Source organism: Bufo bufo, chromosome 7 (genome assembly GCF_905171765.1).
Source record: "Bufo bufo chromosome 7, aBufBuf1.1, whole genome shotgun sequence".
NCBI lineage: Eukaryota > Metazoa > Chordata > Amphibia > Anura > Bufonidae > Bufo > Bufo bufo.
Genome location: NC_053395.1, coordinates 46,415,383 through 46,436,129, shown reverse-complemented (window position 1 = coordinate 46,436,129; position 20,747 = coordinate 46,415,383). Strand labels below are relative to the sequence as shown.

Sequence of the window (20,747 nt, the reverse complement as noted above, 5' to 3'; positions counted from 1 at the left end):
CCCACGTGTCAATGAGACGTCACACACTCCGAATGCCACGTTGCGGCGCTGTTCGGAAACGTTCGGCTTTTTCCGGAAAGAGGGAGATGGAAGCGGGAGGGGCAACTATAGAGAGTAGAGACTGAGAGCCGCTTCTTGAGCTGTCAGCATCCTCCGCCGCCGCCGCCTGCAGCAGCCTGGGGTCCCGGGGGAGCGGAGCTCTATCCGTCCTGCCATCATGTTGACCGATAGCAATGTGGAGGAGTTTGAGATCAAGGAGGATGAGCCGTGGTACGATCACCAGGACCTGCAGGCAAGGTGAGTGATCATCGGGCCAGTCCCATGTGCATCCAGCGTCTGTGATCCACCCTTCCTCCAGGACTCTGCTCATTGTCTGAGCAGTCACATTGCTGGATCTTCAAGGATCACCATGGAAAGTGCAGAACTGATGAGATGCCATTACTGCTAATTGCTGTGTTTTGTGCCTTTTATACCTTGACTTGCACTGCTGTCTCCAGATCAGCCACGATCCTTACATTTTTGTGCCTAATTTTTGGAAGCAATCAGTTATGAGCATCTGAGATCCACAGTTGAGTCAGGAATCAATTTGAAAGGGGGTGGACATGAAGGTTTGTCCTTGATTTAGGATGGATAGATTCGACATGTCTGTGTATGGATAATTTGGAACAAGTACCATAAACGCGATCATTATTTGCGATCATTGATTACCATGACATTTATAGCCAGATCATCAGATCGCACCTTCTTCGTGTGCAGAGGACTCAGAGGTTATGTTGTGTGCATTCTCCGGTGGATGTGGTGTGTTTTATGCTGTCCCTTTAAATGCCAGTGAATGTCACCCTGTGTCAGCGCCGTGGGGGAGTGTGGGTCTGATTGTCGGAACTAAGGGCCCCGTGGCGCTCTTCCGAAGGCTGCTTTCAGATCGGTGCCATACGAATGCATGTTGGCCACAGTTCCTGCTCCTCTGCGGACGAGGGGTGGCCATTGACTCCGCAGAGAAAAAACCCAGTGGGACAGACGTCATGAAGCTGGCCACCGTAATATGGGGTGTTGTGTTCTACTACTGTAGTGGTGCGTTTGTAAAAATAGTGCTCCATATGGGGATTTACAGTTATGGTGCTCCTTGTCTCACTATAGGGCTATATACTGGGAACCAAGTATCACTATATGGCGGTATATAAAAAATGATGAGCTGCATGTAAGGATAGGGGATCGCCGTCCTATTGTCGTAAAGGGGTTATTCACCCCTGGGGATCTTTTCTGCAGACCAGCCCACCACCACCACCACCAGACCCCTGTGGGTGGGAATCATACTTGCCTGGTCCCTAGTACTGGGTTCCAGCTCCTCCGCAGCACCGGTTTGACATGTATCACGTAGCGCTGCAGCCAATGATTGTGTCACCCTTGCATCATGGTTCTTGGTCATGTTATGCACGGGTGGCTCGTGTCTGCAGTGGCCATGTGACCTGCGTCAAACCGGGTGTTGACACGGGGGGACCTACGAGCGAACGTGTTAGACCCCAGCAGCGGGGACCAGGTGATCATGATTCCCAATTTTCGGTCTGGCCACTCTGGGGGGGGGGGGGGGGGGGGTCTGCAGAAAAACTCCCTAGGGCTAAACAACCCCTTTAAAGGGGTATTCCATGGTATTTTTCTCTTTAGCTCCACCTGCCACCAATGTGGCTGATGGTTTGCCGACTTCCCCCTACCTGCTGCCAAGATAGACCCACCTACTATATGGGGCGACTTTTTGATCTTTTTTTTTTTCAGGGTCACTTGTCCGTCCCTCGGTGGGTCTCATGACCCCAACAAACGATCATCCTAGATCACTAGGGGTACAGAACTAACCCCAGTAACGCTCCTCTAAAACCTGAGACGTGAAAAGTAACATGTCCCGTTAAGAAGGTTTAATGGTGAGCCTGTGCTATGCCGTATGTCTACCTAACCCAGACTATTCTATCGCACACGCTTTATTCAACTGGGAAGTTGCCCCTTCACATGGTTTGATGAAGGTATGCTAAAGCGTAAAGTCCCCCGTAATAAATCAGTCCGAGTTCCTCTCACTCCAGTAGAATGAATGAAGTGTGACCAAAGGCCGGTGTACACACAGCAATAATTGTGTGAAAGATAAGGAGCAGCGCGGGTTCGGCAACTGAGGTGAGGAAATTTCAAAATGGCGGAAAGTTTGGAAGTCCTGTACAGTTTCTGGCGCCTGCGTCGGATGGGAGCTGAGCTGCATTACACGGCGTGACAGTGGGGGTATCAGGTGTTGGACCCCCACAGATCTAAACGAAGGACTAAGGGCGAAAATACACATTGGCGTGTAATCCACAAAGGAAATCCAAGCCTGATAAGCCGCTTTCTGACGTGGATTTTGCAGTCTGCGATGCCACGGATTAGCCCCATTCACTATTGCTCGCTAACTTGCGGTTTCTGCACAGATTTCGTGTCAGGAGATGACCTAATCGCTGTAATGCGCTGTGGAATATGTTTGGCGCTATATAAATAAAGATCATCGTTATCATTCCTTGATGTGCCTTTAAAATCTATGTGCGATTCCTATCAGAAACATTGGGGCGCAGACGGTGGTGGCGTTCACGTCGATTTAGACCATGTGAACATCTCCTCTTTTCTGATCCAGACACAAAGGGGGAGATTTATCAAGCTGGTGTAAAGTAGAACTGGCTTAGTTGCCCATAGCAACCGATCAGATTCCTATTTTTATTTTGGACAGCTCCTTTGGAAAATGAAAGGTGGAATCTGATTGGTTGCTATGGGCAACTAAGCCAGTTCTACTTACACCAGTTTGATAATTACCCCCAAAATCCATATGGCTAATTGTCAGTCTCTTTTAGTAGAATGTATGGAAGTGCGCGGTCACATGTAGCAATACGAGCCAGGTTTTTTTTAATTTTATTTTTTGCCACAAAATGGGTCTGAAGTTTGGTAACAAACCCCCCCCCCCCCCTTTCGCTGCCCAAAATCCCATATGGGCACTAACTACAGAGCTTCAAATGCCCAGCTTCCAATGACACAGGCCTCATTCACACGACCGTGTCAGATTTGCGGATCTGCAAAATACAGATACCTTCCGTGTGTATTGCGCATCTTTTCTCCCCTCCTACCATTAGAAGGGTCTATTCTTTTCTGAAATACCGGCATGTTTCTATATAGACACACATATGACATCTGTTCATAGATAGAGATATATCTATCTCTCTCTAAATTTTTTAAATATATATTTTTTGTCTGCTTGAATCCACCACTAGGGGGAGCTTATTGCATATGGATATATACATCACTGCTGAACTCCACTATCTGCATAGGCTCTGATGGCTGTACCTCCGCACTGCCCTGATTTGGGGCCTGGAGCACTGCAAGTCCCTGCAAAAAAAAGGAGAAAAACTAGAGAGATTGGACACTAAGGGGAAACCTAGTTTAAAAAAAAAACAAAAAACTCTAACGATAAGAGATATTAATATCTCAGTTTTATGTAATCCTTTGTCGGTGCAGATTGTGCTGAGATCAGGTGTCTGCACCTGGGAGCAGTGGATTATGCAATAGGGGATGTGATCTGCTCCTCCGCGTGGACTCTGGGACGGACTGCTTCCACGCTGTTCACTTGGCCGATGATCAGACTGTCAGGTTAAACCATTTGATAATTTACTTTTTGTTAATTATCCGTCCATAAACATCCCAGGTGGCTGCATGAGAGCATTGCTTGTAGGGTAGAGAATCTGGCAATTAGTGGAGCGCCATAGGGCGGCACAGTGGCCCACATTTGCTAAGGAGGGTGGCCCTAGGCATTTTCAGAATGCCTAAAATTGGTCTTGGAGCCTTTTTGTTTTAGAGACCTCCACTGCACCTAGACCAAAAAAAAGGGTTGTGACTTAAATGGGTTTTTCCATCACAGACAATGGGGGCATATCGCTAGGATACACCCACATTGTCTGATAGGTGCAGGTCACACTTCTGGGACCCGCACCTACGGTGAGAGCGGGGAAGGTGGCGGAGGGTGCTCTGCGCATGCGCAGCCGCCCTCCATTCATTTCTATGGGGCCGTGGAAAATAGCCGAGGGCTGGCTCGGCTATTTGCGGCGGCCCAGTAGAAATGAATGGGAGCTGTGGGCCGCGCAAAGCGCAGTGCACTCCTGTTCACTTGTATGTGGAGAGCACTTGGCTGTGGCCAGACCCCGGGAAACCCGAAGTTCTCCAGCCACATCTCTTCCCGCTCTGTTTTCAGTGTAGCGATGTGCCCCCATTGTCTGTGATGGGAATACCCCTTAAACTGATCAGGGGGGGGGTGTGTGACTTAACTGATCAGGGGGGGTGTGTGACTTAACTGATCAGGGGGGGTGTGTGACTTAACTGATCAGGGGTGTGTGTGACTTAACTGATCAGGGGTGTGTGTGACTTAACTGATCAGGGGGGGGTGTGACTTAACTGATCAGGGGGGGGGGGTGTGACTTAACTGATCAGGGGGGGGGGGGGTGTGACTTAACTGATCAGGGGGGTGTGTGACTTAACTGATCAGGGGGGGTGTGTGACTTAACTGATCAGGGGGTGTGTGTGACTTAACTGATCAGGGGGGGGGGGGGGGTGACTTAATTGATCAGGGGGGGGGGGTGTGGTGACTTAAACTGATCAGGGGGGGTGTGTGACTTAACTGATCAGGGGGGGTGTGTGACTTAACTGAGAAAAGTGTCTATCCCTGCACCACATTGATCTTCGAGTCCATGTGATAAATCTGGTGCAGGTCTTGACAGCCTGCCTAAGCTTCCGCCATCTACAGGATTAGTAAATCCGCCCCATTGAGCCTGTACTATGGAGCTGTAGGTTCCGTTCCTTTGACCCGTGGTGTCTGGTATTGATATCTACACATCCATGCACCCGTATTACGTTCGTCCATATGGTTTTACTGCTAGCACAGATGAAGTCCACAGGTCACGCTGACTACGGAGGAGACGTCATGGCCAGAGATGAGTGAATTTCATATTTTGAAATGCGTTCACACTTCGTTTGGTGGTAAAAGGTGAATTGCGTTATGGATTCCGTTACCTCGGACCATAACGCAATTTTATAACGGAATGCCTTTAGAGCCCATAGACTTCTATTATGACGGAATGTCTCTAAAGGCATTCCGTTATGCCTTCCGTCATAGAATTGCGTTATGGTCCGTGGTAACGGAATCCATAACGCAATTCACCTTTTACCACCAAACGAAGTGTGAACGAATTTCATAAGCGCAAATTCGCTCCTCTCTAGTCTCGGCCATCACTTGGTAGACTATGACTCTACCAGGGCAGGAAGTTGCATTATCAGCTGCGTAACACCCTCTCTATGTTGCTTCAGATGCCTTTCCTTCTCTTTGTTATGTCTTTTATGCCTCTTTTGTGTATTCATACATTCCTCTAGTTGAATATTTTCCTCTGAGAATCCCAAGCACGTTGCTCATGAGCGATATCCCCACCCCGACGAATAGCAGGGTCACGTCCTTCATCTACATCCAGAAAGGATTTCTCTGCTTTCCATTGCCTTGAACTGGTCATAGAGGTGAAGATTGGAAGGAAAGTACCTTGGGATCTTATGTCTATGTGGGAACGTTTGTTGTGCATTGTGGATGGATTATTTTTCACGTCTTTCTGGAGATTGACGGGATTAGAAAAAGGATCTGATTGTCGTTTTTTATGTTCTTTTGGCTAGAAACAGCACCACCTTTGTCTATTGGACGTGTCTGGTACTGCAGTTATTCCCATTCACTTGAATATGGATAAGCTGCTATATCGTAACCGCCCACTGACAAGAGTGGCGCTGTGTCTGGGAAAGAAAAATGACCTCGTTTCCCTAATCTCAATTAGGGGTTAGAGCATGAAAAACATTTATCACCTGTCTACAGGATAGATATAGATGATAAATGTACAATCGCTAGGGCCCCCTTTATTATTAGGAGGGGGATCCTGGGCCCCCATGCTGGAGGAGTTTGTGTGGAGTGGTAGTCGCACAAGCAAGCTATATTGATGGGGCCCCCCTGTATCTCTACATGACACATTAGGGCCCCCCCCTGTCTCTCTACATGACACATTAGGGCCCCCCCCCCCTGTCTCTCTACATTACACATTAGGGCCCCCCCCTGTCTCTCTACATGACACATTAGGGCCCCCCCTGTCTCTCTACATGACACATTAGGGCCCCCCCCTGTCTCTCTACATGACACATTAGGGCCCCCCCCCCTGTCTCTCTACATGACACATTAGGGCCCCCCCTGTCTCTCTACATGACACATTAGGGCCCCCCCCTGTCTCTCTACATGACACATTAGGGCCCCCATTAGGGCCCCCCCCCCCCGTCTCTCTACATGACACATTAGGGCCCCCCCCCCCACATTAGGGCCCCTGTCACATTAGGGCCCCCCCTGTCTCTCTACATGACACATTAGGGCCCCCCCCTGTCTCCTACATGACACATTAGGGCCCCCCCACTGTCCTCTCTACATGACACATAGGGCCCCCCCCTGTCTCTCTACATCCCCCCCCCCCCCCTACATGACACGTTAGGGCCCCCCCCCCCCCCCCTGTCTCTCTACATGACACGTTAGGGCCCCCCCCGTCTCTCTACATGACACATTTTGGCAGTTGTGAATGGTGTATCTATGGTATTGAGTCAGTTTCTGAAGTGTGATGATTTGCATAGCCCCCCTCCCTCGCTGTCACGTTTGTGAATGACCCCTCTGTGTCCCGTGCAGCTGCGCCCTGCTCGCTCTGTTTAGTCACGGATGACTCTTTAATTCTCACTGCTGTGTGGAAATCCACCCTGGGTTAGCAGCTGGCATCTTGAAATGTGGCAGCGTTTTGTTTTTTTAAGGGTCATTTAGCAGTTTGCATCGGTATACAGGGCATCCTCCCTGATGAATTTATCAAGTACGTGTTAAATTCTTCCAGGTTACAAGTGCTCTGAATCCTGGATCTCATAGGCTATATGTATTGATCTGCTTGCATCGGGCCTGGAAAAAAAAGGTTGGCGGGCGGCACTGGCATACTTTACGGGTACTCAATCTCCAAGCCTGGCATTAATGAGGACCTGTCACCTCTCCTGACTTGTCAGTTTTAGTAACTACTTGCATTCCCCCTGTAATAATTCCGGAGCATTTATTTTTATGGCTCTATGTTGTGCTGTCCCTTTATTATTCCTACTAGAATTTATGAATCCATTGCTAGCAGCTTGCAGCAAAGGTACAAAGGGGTGTTACCAGTTGGGGGTATATCCACACCCGCTACAGGTAACAATATATTTGTAAACTTCTAGCAGGAATAATACAGGGGGAATGCAAGTAGTTACTAAAACAAACAAGTCAGGAGAGGGGACAGCTCAAGTTCATGGTTACAGCTCCCCCCCGCCAGTAAAAAAAATAACGTTCCATGCCCACTCACCCCCGGGAGTCAGAGCGCCCCCCTCCACTTCCTCAGCATGCCGTAACAACTAGTCATCCTCAATGTACTCGCCTTCTGCACGCTCTCACAGTGCACCCTGGGAACCTGTTGCCGGCTACTGTGTGCACCTTCCTGTGACCGTCCGGTTTAGTTGGTCCTGTCTGACTTCTACTTAGTTGGGATAGATCCATACGGAGAATTTATGTAAAAAAGGGCAAATTTTTGCACATGGCACGTTTTGCGCAATAATTTTGAACTTTTCCCCCTTATAACCGTGGCACTTTTCAGAACACTGTCGTTACGGACGGCCCCTGTGCAGCCAACAGATTCAGGCCTCATGCACACGACAGTAGTTTTAGCATCCACAAAAAAAAAAAAATATATATTGTCCATTTATTATTATTATTATTTTTTTGGCCAAGAATAGACATTTGTAACATACTGTGGGATCTGCGGAAGGGGAAAATGCGGGATGCACACGGCCGGTATCCGAAATGTGATTTGCAGACCTCAGAAACGAGTACGGTCATGTGCAGGAGGCCTTAGGATAATTTACCCCAGCTCCTGGTGCATGAACCACCCATTATGCACCACAATTGTTAAGAGGCGTGCGTATCGTAATCAAGCGTACTTTGTGCGGAAACGGCGTAATGAATTCATCGCGATGGGAGTTTTTGAAATCCGTTTACAATTTGAGTCAAAATTATGAATAACTGATCTATAAATTCCATGGACGGTTTATCCTATTCCACCAGACAAGAAAAAACATACAACTATAACCGTATCCATAATCCCAATTTACGTCGATGTCAAATTTTAAGGGTTAACCGGCGCTGATTTACTGCAGCCAGAGCGCCGGCGTAGATGTGAAGATTATTGCTTCATCCACCAGGTTGCAGAGACTTCAAGTAATAGGTGAAGGGATCTAGTGCAGAAGGTCAGAGGATTGCTCAGTGCTGGTGACGGGCAGAGTAAGTAACGCTCTGTCATTCATGTCGGGCAGGAATGTCATCACTGGTGGCGACCACTATTGTGTGACTATTGGACGTTCCATCAAAATGACAGACCTCAGGATAGAAGCTGACTGAGCCCATTAGAAGTCGTTGCAGACCATCGGACGCCACTGGGACAGATCCAGCAGAGTATTTAAGTTCTGTCCATTATAAACTAAAATGACATCCCAGTGTCGGATCCATCACACAGTGGACACAAACGGCGTATGATGGGCCCTAATTGAGTCGGGAGGCCCCCATACATATTAGATGGTTGGCAGGTTCAGCCAGTATAATGTATGGGCAGCTTTAATCTTGCACAGATAGGGCTCTATTACACCGACAGATTGTCTGACCAATCATTGGTCAGATGGCCAATTACACACCCAGATGTTTTGTTATACACACTGACTATTGGTCAGATAATGTGTTTGTCTAATACAGCCCTTAGTCAATGTAAACAGATTGACCTGGCCTGGGCTTTCCATTTAAGTCTGGGTCCTCGATCTTTGTCCTACAAACGGTTTTAAAGACTATGTACACATTTGGAGGCAATTTTTGTTTATGATTGCATTTTACTCATTTTTGGTTAAAAATCATATTTTCAATTGACCTTTATTAAAAATATTGAGCCATTCTGTTGCCAAGGGTTAACTGTTTCTCTGTGTGGCCAGTATTTTCACTTGGGTCATCTAATAAACCTTATCTTTAAATTACTAAAAGGTCATTAACACTTAAGCCACATTCTTATTGAGCTTTGAGTGTTTTTATAAGGTCTGAGAGCAAAGATAAGGAGTCAGTTTGCTCCCTAGTTGACGGAAAAGACAAAAATCCACAGGCTTCTACTGCAGCTTCTCGGCTTTGTACACAAAAAAGGACTCCATATTTTTAATAAAGACCTGTTGAAAAGGGCTCTTTTGTTTACAATCACACACTGCCGGGCGGAAGCTTCCGCCCGGCAGTGTGTTCGGTGACGTCACTGGCTGTGATGGGTGTGCTTTAGTGCTGCCCTAGCCATTTTACTGGCTAGGGCAGTGCTAAAGCCCGCCCATCAGTGCCGGTGACGTCACCAGATCTCCAAAAAATGCCGGATCTCCAAAAGCAAAGCATGGGAGCATGAACTGCTCCGATGCTCAAGTCAGGGGGGCTGCCTGGGTGAAAATGGAGGTATGTCCGGGTCCAGCTCTGAACCCGGACAACCCCTTTAAGCTTTTAGATCCCTTTCCATGGACTGACTATCGGGACGATTCTCAGGAGTCTCATTCCTGTTATTAGCACGTATAAAGGTGGCGCCGATCACCCGATGAATGCACAAATGTTTGGGTGAAATCATCACTGCTGCGCACACCAAAATGATTGCTTCTGTGTAAACAGCTATCTGCTGTCCAAAAACAATGATCCTCTATAGGGGGATCAACAACTTCTGGCACCAACTCCTAGAATCCTTCTTTCACTTCTGTGGTAGTTACATGAACAGCCAAGTAAGAGTGCATGCTGGGAGTTGTAGTTTTTATGATGGCAGCAGTGCCGAAGGTTGCCAATCCCTGCTCTATAGGAACTATTGATCACAGTAGTGATCATTCATCCCCCTACAGAGGAGATGATTGCTGCATGTAACTGCTCCTCTGATCTCCGCTCATGATCGGACAGTTATCGGAAAGGAACAACTTTTGTCTAATAAACCCAATATAACATTAAAATAAGATCAGATAAAAATTGCACACATCCGGACCATTTGTTGTGGGTTTTTTTTGGGTGGTTTTGGTGCAGATTTTCTGTACATTTTAACAACCCCATTGAAATCTTTGGGGTAAACCACATCCTTTACGGATCTGCACAAACAATTGACATGCTGTGGATTTTAAAAGCCGCACCACAAGTCAAATTCCTTGCGTTCAAAAAAACTTGCAGTGTGCGTGAGGTTTGTCAGATCTCATTAACTTTGCTGGTAACTGTATTAGGCCGTATTCACACGTCAGGGAATCACGGATATGCACTGTCCATGTTCTCCACGGAGAGCTCACGTACCTATTGATTTTAATCTGTGAATTTTCACGGTCAACAGGGCCGTGGCTACTTCACAGATCCCTCACTCCTATTATAGTTTATGGGTCCGTGAAAAAACACAGGCACAACACGGATGGCGTCCGTGGTTCACGCGGACCAAACAAGGACGCGAACATCTTCACCACTGCCATCTTGTCACTGCGGACACAAATGTATGAATGAGGCCTTAGGCTACTTTTCACACTGGCGTTTTGGCTTTCCGTTCAGGGCTCTCACCAGCGGTCCAAAACAGATCCGTTTTGCCCTAATGCATTCTGAATGGAAAAGGATCCGCTCAGAATGCATCAGTTTGCCCAGTCCGTTCAGTCACCATTCCACTTTGGTGTCCGTCTGACAAAACCTGAGCCAAAACGGATCCGTCCTGACACACAATGTAAGTCAATGGGGACGGATCCGTTTTCTATGACACAATCTGGCACAATAGAAAACCGATCCGTCCTCCATTGACTTTCAATGGTGTGAAGACGGATCCATCTTGTCTTTAACATAGATAATACAAACGGATCCGCACCAAACACGAGTGTGAAAGTAGCCTTCTGCTGTGGATGATAGAAGGGCTTTTGCGGCTTATATTCACTTCTCTCAAACCTGCCTCTGACAACTAGGGGGCGCCTCAGCAGAGAGGTGAGAATCACGGAGATGCACCTGGGCCTGGTGGCGCCTCCATTTTCGGGTCACCATAAGGTGGATGTATTGTAAATGCGCTGTAAATCCATGAATGCTGACTCCGCACAGGTGCCGTGTACACGGCGCTCCGTAATCTTGTTCTTTACAGGATATTTGCTTTTTCCAGTCTGATAATTGCTATTTGAACTCGGCCCAGATTAGGTAACAATACCGTGTGGCTTTTTACAGGGCAGTAACTTTTCAAGTAATTTTATGTTTGTTTTTGCAAACAATGGTTAAAAGCTTTTATGTTTGTAATGCCAGAATGATTTTTGTATGTGTGTGCATACATATATACTGCGCATACATATAGATAGGTATAAATATTATTTACGGTGTGTGTATATAGTACAGTAGTTTTAGGCAGGTAAGTAAGAATGCTAAGAAGTGTTAATAGTTTATTTTTATCAATTAAAGGGGTTTTCCTACTCTTTCTAGATAGGTCATCAGGATCTGATCGGTAGAGGTCCAACACCCGGGGCCCCGCCAATCAGCACTGCTTCTCCTCTGAGCGCCACAGCCTTCTCCCTGCTCACCAAGCACAGCACTGTACATTGTATAGCGGCTGCGCTTGGTATTGCACTCAGTCCCATTCACTTGAATGGGACTGGGCAGCGCCTAGGACACGAGACACATGAACTTGACCTCTCACGGCCTTGGCAAAGCTGAAAGAAGGTCACTGGGCTCACAGGAGCGCCAGTACCTTCTCAAACAGCTGATCGTTTGGGGTCCCGGGTGTTGGATCCCCACCAATCGCATACTGATGACCTATCCAGAAACCAATCGGACACTAATGATCTATCAGAGGATAGGTCTTCAGTAAAAATGTGTCAGAAAACCCCTTTAGCAAAATGCACAAAAGACAAATCTAAATCCAATCAATATTTGGTGTGACCACCCTTTTTGCCTTCAGCATCAGTTCTTCTAGGTACACTTGCAAACAATTTTTAGAAGGAACTGAGCGGGGAGGTAGTTCCAAATATCTTGAAAAACTAATCGCAGATCTTCTGCTGAAGATTTGCTCAGATCCTTCTGTCTCTTCATGTAATCTCAGACAGACTTGATGATGTTGATATCAGGGTATATATCTTGATCCTTCACGTTTCCAGTTTATATGATCTGTCATGTCCGTCTCCAGATCTACAGCTTGCAGCTGAACTTGGTAAGACATTACTGGACCGCAACACAGAACTTGAGGAGTCTCTGCAGCAGATGTATGCCACCAACCAGGAACAGATCCAGGAAATTGAGGTACAAAGCTTTTCCTGTCTCTTGCTGCTTCCCATTGTGTATTCATACTGCTGTGCAGAGATTGAGGTCACTTCAGTGTGATGTCTTCACGCTTCATATGCTTAACATGTCTGATGAGTATATATGTATTTGTTCTATCCAGAGCTGTACTCAGAATTCTGCTGCCTTCCTTTTGGCTCTCAGGAGCTCCTGTCCCAGGAGACTCTGTTGGTTGCATGTTTGGTTTGTCATGGGAGAGTCTGATATTGCCTTGTAGGAGCCAAGCTTGGCTGTAGGTTGTGCCCAGAATCTGTACATGAGGCTGGTACAATTTGGCTGCACAGAACTGTTCATTGTTGTGGCTGCATTTTGCATACAGCTCTGCAGAATGTATGGAAATTAGATGAGCACAACTTTCCATGTGAATGTGCATTGCATTGTCAATGCACCATTAGAAATTATTTTATATCTAGGACATTGCCAGTCCCTTGTACTTTCTGCCTGTCCCATAGGAAGGTGCTAATCTGAAATAGGTCATATCGAAGCACTTCAGGTTAATCCATACTTTGGAACAAATCCCCTGCCGTATGAAGCAGCTGCGGAATACCAGAGGACTGTCTGTCTAAGCTCTGTCTGTGTAATTATATTCAGAGACCTGGGGACGAGAGTATTAATAAAATGTCTAATAATCTGGACTAGATTAGAATATCAGAAATATTAAAGCAGAGCAGAATGGGAAATTAGGTTTAAAGGGCATCTGTCAGCAGATTTGTACCTATGACACTGGCTGACCTGTTACATGTGCACTTGGCAGCTGAAGGCATCTGTGTTGGTCCCATGTTCATACATGTCCGTATTGCTGAGAAAACTGATCTTTTAATAGATGCAAATGAGCCTCTAAGAGCAACGGGGGCATTGACGTTGCACCTAGAGACTCTGCTCTCTCTGTAACTGCCACCACCTCTGCACTTTGTCAGGTCCAGACAGTGTAGATGTCATCACTCCTTCTTTGCAATGGCAGAGAGAGCAGAGCCTCTAGGTGGTAACGGCAACGCCCCCGTTGCTCTTAGAGGCTCATTTGCATCTATTAAAACATCATTGTTCTCAGCAATGCGGGCACATATGAACATGGGACCAACACAGATGCCTTCAGCTGCCAAGTGCACATGTAACAGGTCAGCCAGTGTCATAGGTACAAACCTGCTGACAGATGCCCTTTAAAAAAAGATTTAAATATAGATTACTACCTATTAGGCCCAGCACATATCGGGTAAGAAGATTACCACTGCAGGTCCGGGTACGCTGGAGGGGGGGTCTGTAGAAAAGGTCCTCAGGGGGGAAACAACCGCTTTAAGATGGCAAAGTAGGTTCCTATGCTTTGGATCCTCTTCCATGAGCCTGAGTTGAAACCCGCTGTGGTGACTGGGCCCGTGCCTAGTGGCCAACAGTCCCAAATTCTTGTCACATTTGCCTCGTTTCAGGCTGAAAACAGGTGGTGCTTTCATTGAAAACCCATCCCATAAGGGGGCATTATCAAATGGATTTGGGGTGTGCCCGGGGGTAATATTTAAAGGCCCCAATTTAGTAGGAAAATTAAGCTGTAATGCTGCCGTCTGTCAGTCAGGGTCGGGCTTGTGCATAGTTGCCAACAGTCTCTCTAATTTGCTATGATTGTCCTGAATGTTGGCATCTTGGCAAATTCAACTTATTCTGGGCCAAAACTGGGTAGCGCTTAAATAAACCTCACCCAGAAGTGGGTGGCCAGGTCTGGGTGTGACGAGGCTTAAAAGGGTATTCCTATATCTGATACTGATGGCATAGCCTAGGGATGTCAGCTATGTGTGGGTCCCACTTCTGAGACCTGCACCTATCTCCAGAAGGGGGCCCCCGAAGTCAAGAGAGGGCATCCACCCTCCATTCACTGCTGTGAAAGATCCCAAAATCTCTGCGCGCACTTGCTTTTCTATTTTCAGACGTCCCATAGCAAGCTGCACATGCTCAGTTTGCTCTTCTTTTCTTTAGGGGACCCTGTTCTGGAGATGTACCTATCTGACATTGATGGCATACCCCCTTTAAATGCCCCAAATTTACAGACTGCATTGTTAGCAAGTGTAGATGTGTACAGTCGTGGCCAAAAGTTTTGAGAATGACACAAATATTAGTTTTCACAAAGTTTGCTGCTAAACTGCTTTTAGATCTTTGTTTCAGATGTTTCTGATGTAGTGAAATATAATTACACGCACTTCATACGTTTCAAAGGCTTTTATCGACAATTACATGACATTTATGCAAAGAGTCAGTATTTGCAGTGTTGGCCCTTCTTTTTCAGGACCTCTGCAATTCGACTGGGCATGCTCTCAATCAACTTCTGGGCCAATTCCGGACTGATAGCAACCCATTCTTTCATAATCACTTCTTGCAGTTTGTCCGAATTAGTGGGTTTTTGTTTGTCCACCCGCCTCTTGAGGATTGACCACAAGTTCTCAATGGGATTAAGATCTGGGGAGTTTCCAGGACATGGACCCAAAATGTCAACGTTTTGGTCCTCGAGCCACTTAGTTATCACTTTTGCATTATGGCACGGTGCTCCATCGTGCTGGAAAATGCATTGTTCTTCACCAAACTGTTGGAAGAAGTTGCTGTTGGAGGGTGTTTTGGTACCATTCTTTATTCATGGCTGTGTTTTTGGGCAAAATTGTGAGTGAGCCCACTCCCTTGGATGAGAAGCAACCCCACACATGAATGGTCTCAGGATGCTTTACTGTTGGCATGACACAGGACTGATGGTAGCGCTCACCTTTTCTTCTCCGGACAAGCCTTTTTCCAGATGCCCCAAACAATCGGAAAGAGGCTTCATCGGAGAATATGACTTTGCCCCAGTCCTCAGCAGTCCATTCACCAAACTTTCTGCAGAAGATCAATCTGTCCCTGATGTTTTTTTTGGAGAGAAGTGGCTTCTTTGCTGCCCTTCTTGACACCAGGCCATCTTCCAAAAGTCTTCACCTCACTGTGCGTGCAGATGCGCTCACACCTGCCTGCTGCCATTCCTGAGCAAGCTCTGCACTGGTGGCACTCCAATACCGCAGCTGAATCCTCTTTAGGAGACGATCCTGGCGCTTGCTGGACTTTCTTGGACGCCCTGAAGCCTTCTTAACAAGAATTGAACCTCTTTCCTTGAAGTTCTTGATGATCCTATAAATTGTTGATTGAGGTGCAATCTTAGTAGCCACAATATCCTTGCCTGTGAAGCCATTTTTATGCAATGCAATGATGGCTGCACGCGTTTCTTTGCAGGTCACCATGGTTAACAATGGAAGAACAATGATTTCAAGCATCACCCTCCTTTTAACATGTCAAGTCTGCCATTTTAACCTAATCAGCCTGACATAATGATCTCCAGCCTTGTGCTCGTCAACATTCTCACCTGAGTTAACAAGACGATTACTGAAATGATCTCAGTAGGTCCTTTAATGACAGCAATGAAATGCAGTGGAAAGGTTTTTTGGGGATTAAGTTAATTTTCATGGCAAAGAAGGACTATGCAATTCATCTGATCACTCTTCATTACATTCTGGAGTATATGCAAATTGCTATTATAAAAACTTAAGCCGCAACTTTTCCAATTTCAAATATTTATGTAATTCTCAAAACTTTTGGCCACGACTGTACATACTGGGCCTGAAACACGAACAGAGGAGATTTATCAAGACTGGTGCAAAGGAAAGTTGGCTAAGTTGCCCATAGCAACCAATCAGATTGATACTTTCATTTTCCATAGAGCACTGAAAAACAAAAGGTGGAATCTGATTGGTTGCTATGGGCAACTAAGCCAGTTTTGATAAATCTCCACCATTACAGGTTGTGTCCATAGTGGTGTAAAGTGGCCTCGTTGTCACTGAGGCCTGGTGTGTACACGGGCCTAGCTTAGGCATGAGGAGAATTTTTATCTATTGTCTTTTATTTTGAAGTAAAGAAGGCCAATTAGCTGCACATTTGTAGAGGCCTCCTGCGCTCATTCACACCCATCAGCTGGGAAGAGTCCATTAGTGTTGTCTGAAGCATTTTACTGTATTGTTGTGGTAGAAATTGTTAGATGGGTGCGTGAAATGTCAGCTTACTATAATAAAAAAGGTGCCTTTTTTTTAAACAAAATTATTTTATTTTATTCCTGCCAGTACCTGACAAAGCAGGTGGAACTTCTGAGACGCATGAACGAGCAGCACGCCAAGGTGTATGAGCAGCTGGACGTCACCGCCAGAGAGCTAGAAGATGCCAATCAGAAGCTGGTGCTGGAGAGCCGATCCTCACAGCAAAAGATTGTAAGGTAGGTGGCCTTGTGTGGACTCCTGTTCTGAACTACAACCTAAGCTGCCATATACACGAGATAACAAATGCTCAGCGGACAGCGGTCGCTCCCGATCCTCCCATACGTGGGCTGAGCATGCCTATACTCTCTCCGGCAGTCCCGTAGGGATGGAGAATGGAGTGGCAGGTCGCATGCTCAACCTAGTCTTGTGATCGGTGGGGGTCTCAGTGGTCAGCCCCCCCACCAATCTAGTAGTTAGTCCCTATCCTGTGTGATAACTTGATGTAACCAGAATATTCCTTTAACTTAGACGACCCCTTTTAAGGGCGGGTTCGCATTGGCATTATTGAATTACGTTATAGGTTCCAGAGTTATTACGGAATTCTTGGACGGAAGGCAAAACGAAAGCCTTTAAGAGGCATTCTGTTTTGCTCCGTCCTAATACATGTCTATTGGGACACATAACGGTTCTGTTATCCTGTCGACTGGACTATTTTTTTCGTTATGTATAACGGAACCCGTTATGTGCCCCCATAGACATGTATTAGGACGGAGTAACACAGAATGCCTCTTTAAAGGCTTCCGTTTTGCATTCCGTCCAAGAATTCGGTTATAATGGACCACCAAAAAACATGGAGGGTTCAGTTTCCGATACAGAGGCAAATAATGCCATAAACAAACAGTGGGCTTTTTTCTTTTGCTGTTTTTGCTGAGTGGGCTTATTCAGGCAAATATGGCACAGTATTCTTAAAATCCACAAAACTGTCTAACATTGATATTGATTGCTATCAGTATCAGATATTCAGGGGTCTAATAGCCCCCCCCTCCAAATCAGCTGTTTAGTTATAGCTCTAGAAGTTGGTTTTGGAACTTTAAGTAGGCTGTCAATTTTACCTCACAGGGTTTTTTTTTTTTTTTGCCTTCCTCTGGATCAACTTGCAGGATAACAGGCTGAGCTGGATGGACAGATGTCTTTTTTTCAGCCTTATAAACTATGTTTCTTCCTTGTACATGAACATTTCTTCCATGCAGAATAGTCATCCTATAAAATTCGTCCATCTCTAATAAGCTATTAAAATGCCAATATCTTTCTTTCTAAATACGCCCTTTTATGACCAATAATCCTTTGTGAATTGCATCTGGGGGGGGGAGGGCGATGTTCTTTGTAGTAATCCGTTTTTTCTGTTTAGTTTGACAGACACTATTGAAAGTTTACAAATTCACATTGATGATCTCCAGAAACAAATGGAAGATCTGAAGAAGCCAGGGCATGTGCGTCGTAGTCGTGAGGGATTTGACCAGTCTAGATCAACACACAGCTTCTCCTGTCTGAAGGAACTCTATGACCTGCGCAAGTAAGTTTTACACATATTGATGCGTTCAAGACATTGTGGCTGTGAGTGATAGTCTCTAACATAAAAACAAAAATGGATAAAAGTCCCTTCTGTCACTCCAATAAACTCTTTTTTTTTTTTTTGTCTCCTTAAAATCCTTATGCTGCGGTTTCTCAATATATAGGGCTATTACTCAGTTTGGTTCAGTAGTTATATAAAAAAACGGACTTTTATAATACTTACTTTTATAATACTTACCGTCCGTGCGGCTCCCCGGGCGCTTCAGAGTGACGTCAGGGCGCCCCAAGCGCATGGATCACGTGATCGCATGGATCACGTCATCCATGCGCATGGGGCGCTCTGACGTCATTCTGGAGCGCCCGGGGAGCCGCACGGACTGTAAGTATACCGCTCCCCCGGTCCCCGCTCCTACTATGGCAACCAGGACTTTAATAGCGTCCTGGGTGCCATAGTAACACTGAAAGCATTTGGAAGACGGTTCCGTCTTCAAATGCTTTCAGTACACTTGCGTTGTTACGGATCCGGCAGGCACCTCCGGCAACGGAAGTGCATGCCGGATCCCAACAACGCAAGTGTGAAAGAGGCCTTAAAGTGATATGTGCTACTCTTGGCAAGCAATGTTCTCAAGAGTGGTCACCATATTCCTTCCTTCACCTGACAGTGAAGGGATAAATGGTTTGCTTGCCTGGATCCAAGAGGTTTTTCCTGCACAAAATATTTTATAAACAGTCATTTCCATTTTTGCAGGTATTTTGTTTATGATCACGTCTTTGCCGAGAAGATCACCTCTCTGAACACGCAACCTGGTCCTCTTGAGGAGGAAAATGAGCATCTCAAGAAAACCTTGGCTGTTCTGGAGGCACAGCTCAGCCTAGAACGTAAGAAGAGGGAAACCTTAGAGGACGAATTTAATCAGGTCTTGAAAGAAAATTCAGAGTTAGAACAGATTCTTAAAGCTAGAGATTCCTATCATGCCCGAGCAGAAGAGCTGGAAGCTGAGGTGGCTGAAATGCGTCAGATATGTCGGTCAGATAGTGTATTCTCCAGCAGTGTTGAAAAGCTGATTCCAGAGTCCATCTTCATCTCATTTAAAGAGACTGCAGAAAAGGACTTGGAGTCTGAACCGGTTATACTAGAAGTAGGAAAAAAGCCTTTAAAAAGGAGCAGCAGTGAGATGGTCCTTCCCACTGCTGCTGCAGAATCCATTTGTAATGGTCATGAGGAGACCTGTATCAGGAGGACGGAGGCTGTGAAGCAAAGGGGAATTTCTCTGCTCAACGAGGTGGACTCTCAGTACAGTGCTCTTAAAGTTAAATACGAGGAGCTTCTTCAGCGCTGTGAGATGGAGGATGACTTCTTCAGTCACAAGGCTGTCCAGACCTCAAAGCTGTCCAACATGTCAGACAACTCGCCACCAAATACCCTACATTCCACCAATCACCACCCCATCTCGCCTGCGTCCCAGCCGGAGTATAAAGTTCTTTTTCAGGAAATATTTAGCTGCATAAACAAAACCAAAGAAGAGATCAGCGAGCATCGAACAAAATACAAACTTATCTCCAACTCCCAGAGCAGCTAGAATCTTCGTCTCCATGTGTTTTTCTTCTGTACCCACTACTTAAACTTAATATGTTCATATGTATATTTCCTTCTAAATTATTTTTAAGGCTTGATCATAAAGATGTCTTATGGCTACCTCATTAGCCAATTACAGTGTCCAACAAGATGACTTAGATCGGTGATAAACTGTAAGAAGTGTAATCCACTCTCAGATGTTCACCTTGTTGTATCTTACAAGCTTTAACCATCTTTGCCTACCGTGCTCACCAGGAGAAGACCTTAAAGAGTTGTCCAGGATCGGAAAAACATGGCCACTTTTTTCCAAAAATAGTACCCCCGTCTATGGGTTCTCTGGTATCTCAGCTCCATGAAAGTGAATGAGGCAGAGCTGCAGTAGCACAGATAACCCTGTGGACTCGTGTGGAGCTGTTTTTTGGAAGAAAGCATGTTTTTGTAAACCCATCAACTCCTTTTTGATATAGCTGGTCAAGTTTCTAAACTCAACCAGCAGCATTTTAGTGTGACAGCGTGTTGTCACCTTTGTATTACGTGCTTGTCTACTTTGTAGAGAAAGGCACAACATAAATGGTCTATTTTATGCATGGCAGCCGTGTAGGAGCTGAGCTGTGGAAACGTAGTTGTATGATATTTTTGGTATTATTTTTATATAAAAGCTGAGGGAGGGATGGGGCTCTATAATTGGTCCCATTCGGAGATAACCTTTCGTATCCTACTGTGATGTAGTATTCCAGAACACTAATATATTGCACTTATTTCTAGCTGTAAATCATTTCTCGTAAATGTTTGTTTTAGATATTGTTTTAATATATTTTCCATTGTTTTGTTCCCAATGTTCTTTTATGCCTCTTGCCAAAAAGCAGAGGCAGAGCTGCCATTTTGGTTGCTTAATGCAAGTGGTTTACTAAAAAGTGGTGGCAACTTACTGAAGCAAAGAGGATATTGTTCACATGTAATGGATTTCTGGAATTGTCCATTATTTAGTGCCTCTTTTTGGTAACGTTTTTTTTTCTTTTATACAAACCCGTTTCAGGTACTGAATAAAAAGCATTCCCATAGACTGTAGACACTGCTGTGAATAAAACTCAAAGTTGGGAGTACACATTAGATAGTGGTGGGCCGAATG

General features: G+C 45.8%; 1 protein-coding gene across 2 annotated transcripts; it reads left to right on the top strand.

Annotated features, from left to right (window-relative positions):
* Nucleotides 1-100: 100 nt before the first annotated feature.
* CDR2 (cerebellar degeneration related protein 2) lies at nucleotides 101-19,917 on the top strand. 2 transcript variants are annotated; one of them, XM_040439989.1, is made up of 6 exons: nucleotides 101-292; nucleotides 5,483-5,486; nucleotides 12,291-12,403; nucleotides 16,558-16,706; nucleotides 17,879-18,043; nucleotides 18,791-19,917. In XM_040439989.1, the coding sequence occupies exons 1-6, from the start codon at nucleotides 218-220 to the stop codon at nucleotides 19,620-19,622; spliced, it is 1,338 nt and encodes a 445-aa protein (XP_040295923.1). In that variant the 5' UTR covers nucleotides 101-217; the 3' UTR covers nucleotides 19,623-19,917. The 2 variants fall into 2 exon arrangements, with proteins under 2 accessions (XP_040295923.1, XP_040295922.1); XM_040439988.1 differs by lacking the exon at nucleotides 5,483-5,486 and having other exon boundaries at nucleotides 101-297.
* The last annotated feature ends 830 nt before the right edge of the window (nucleotides 19,918-20,747 follow it).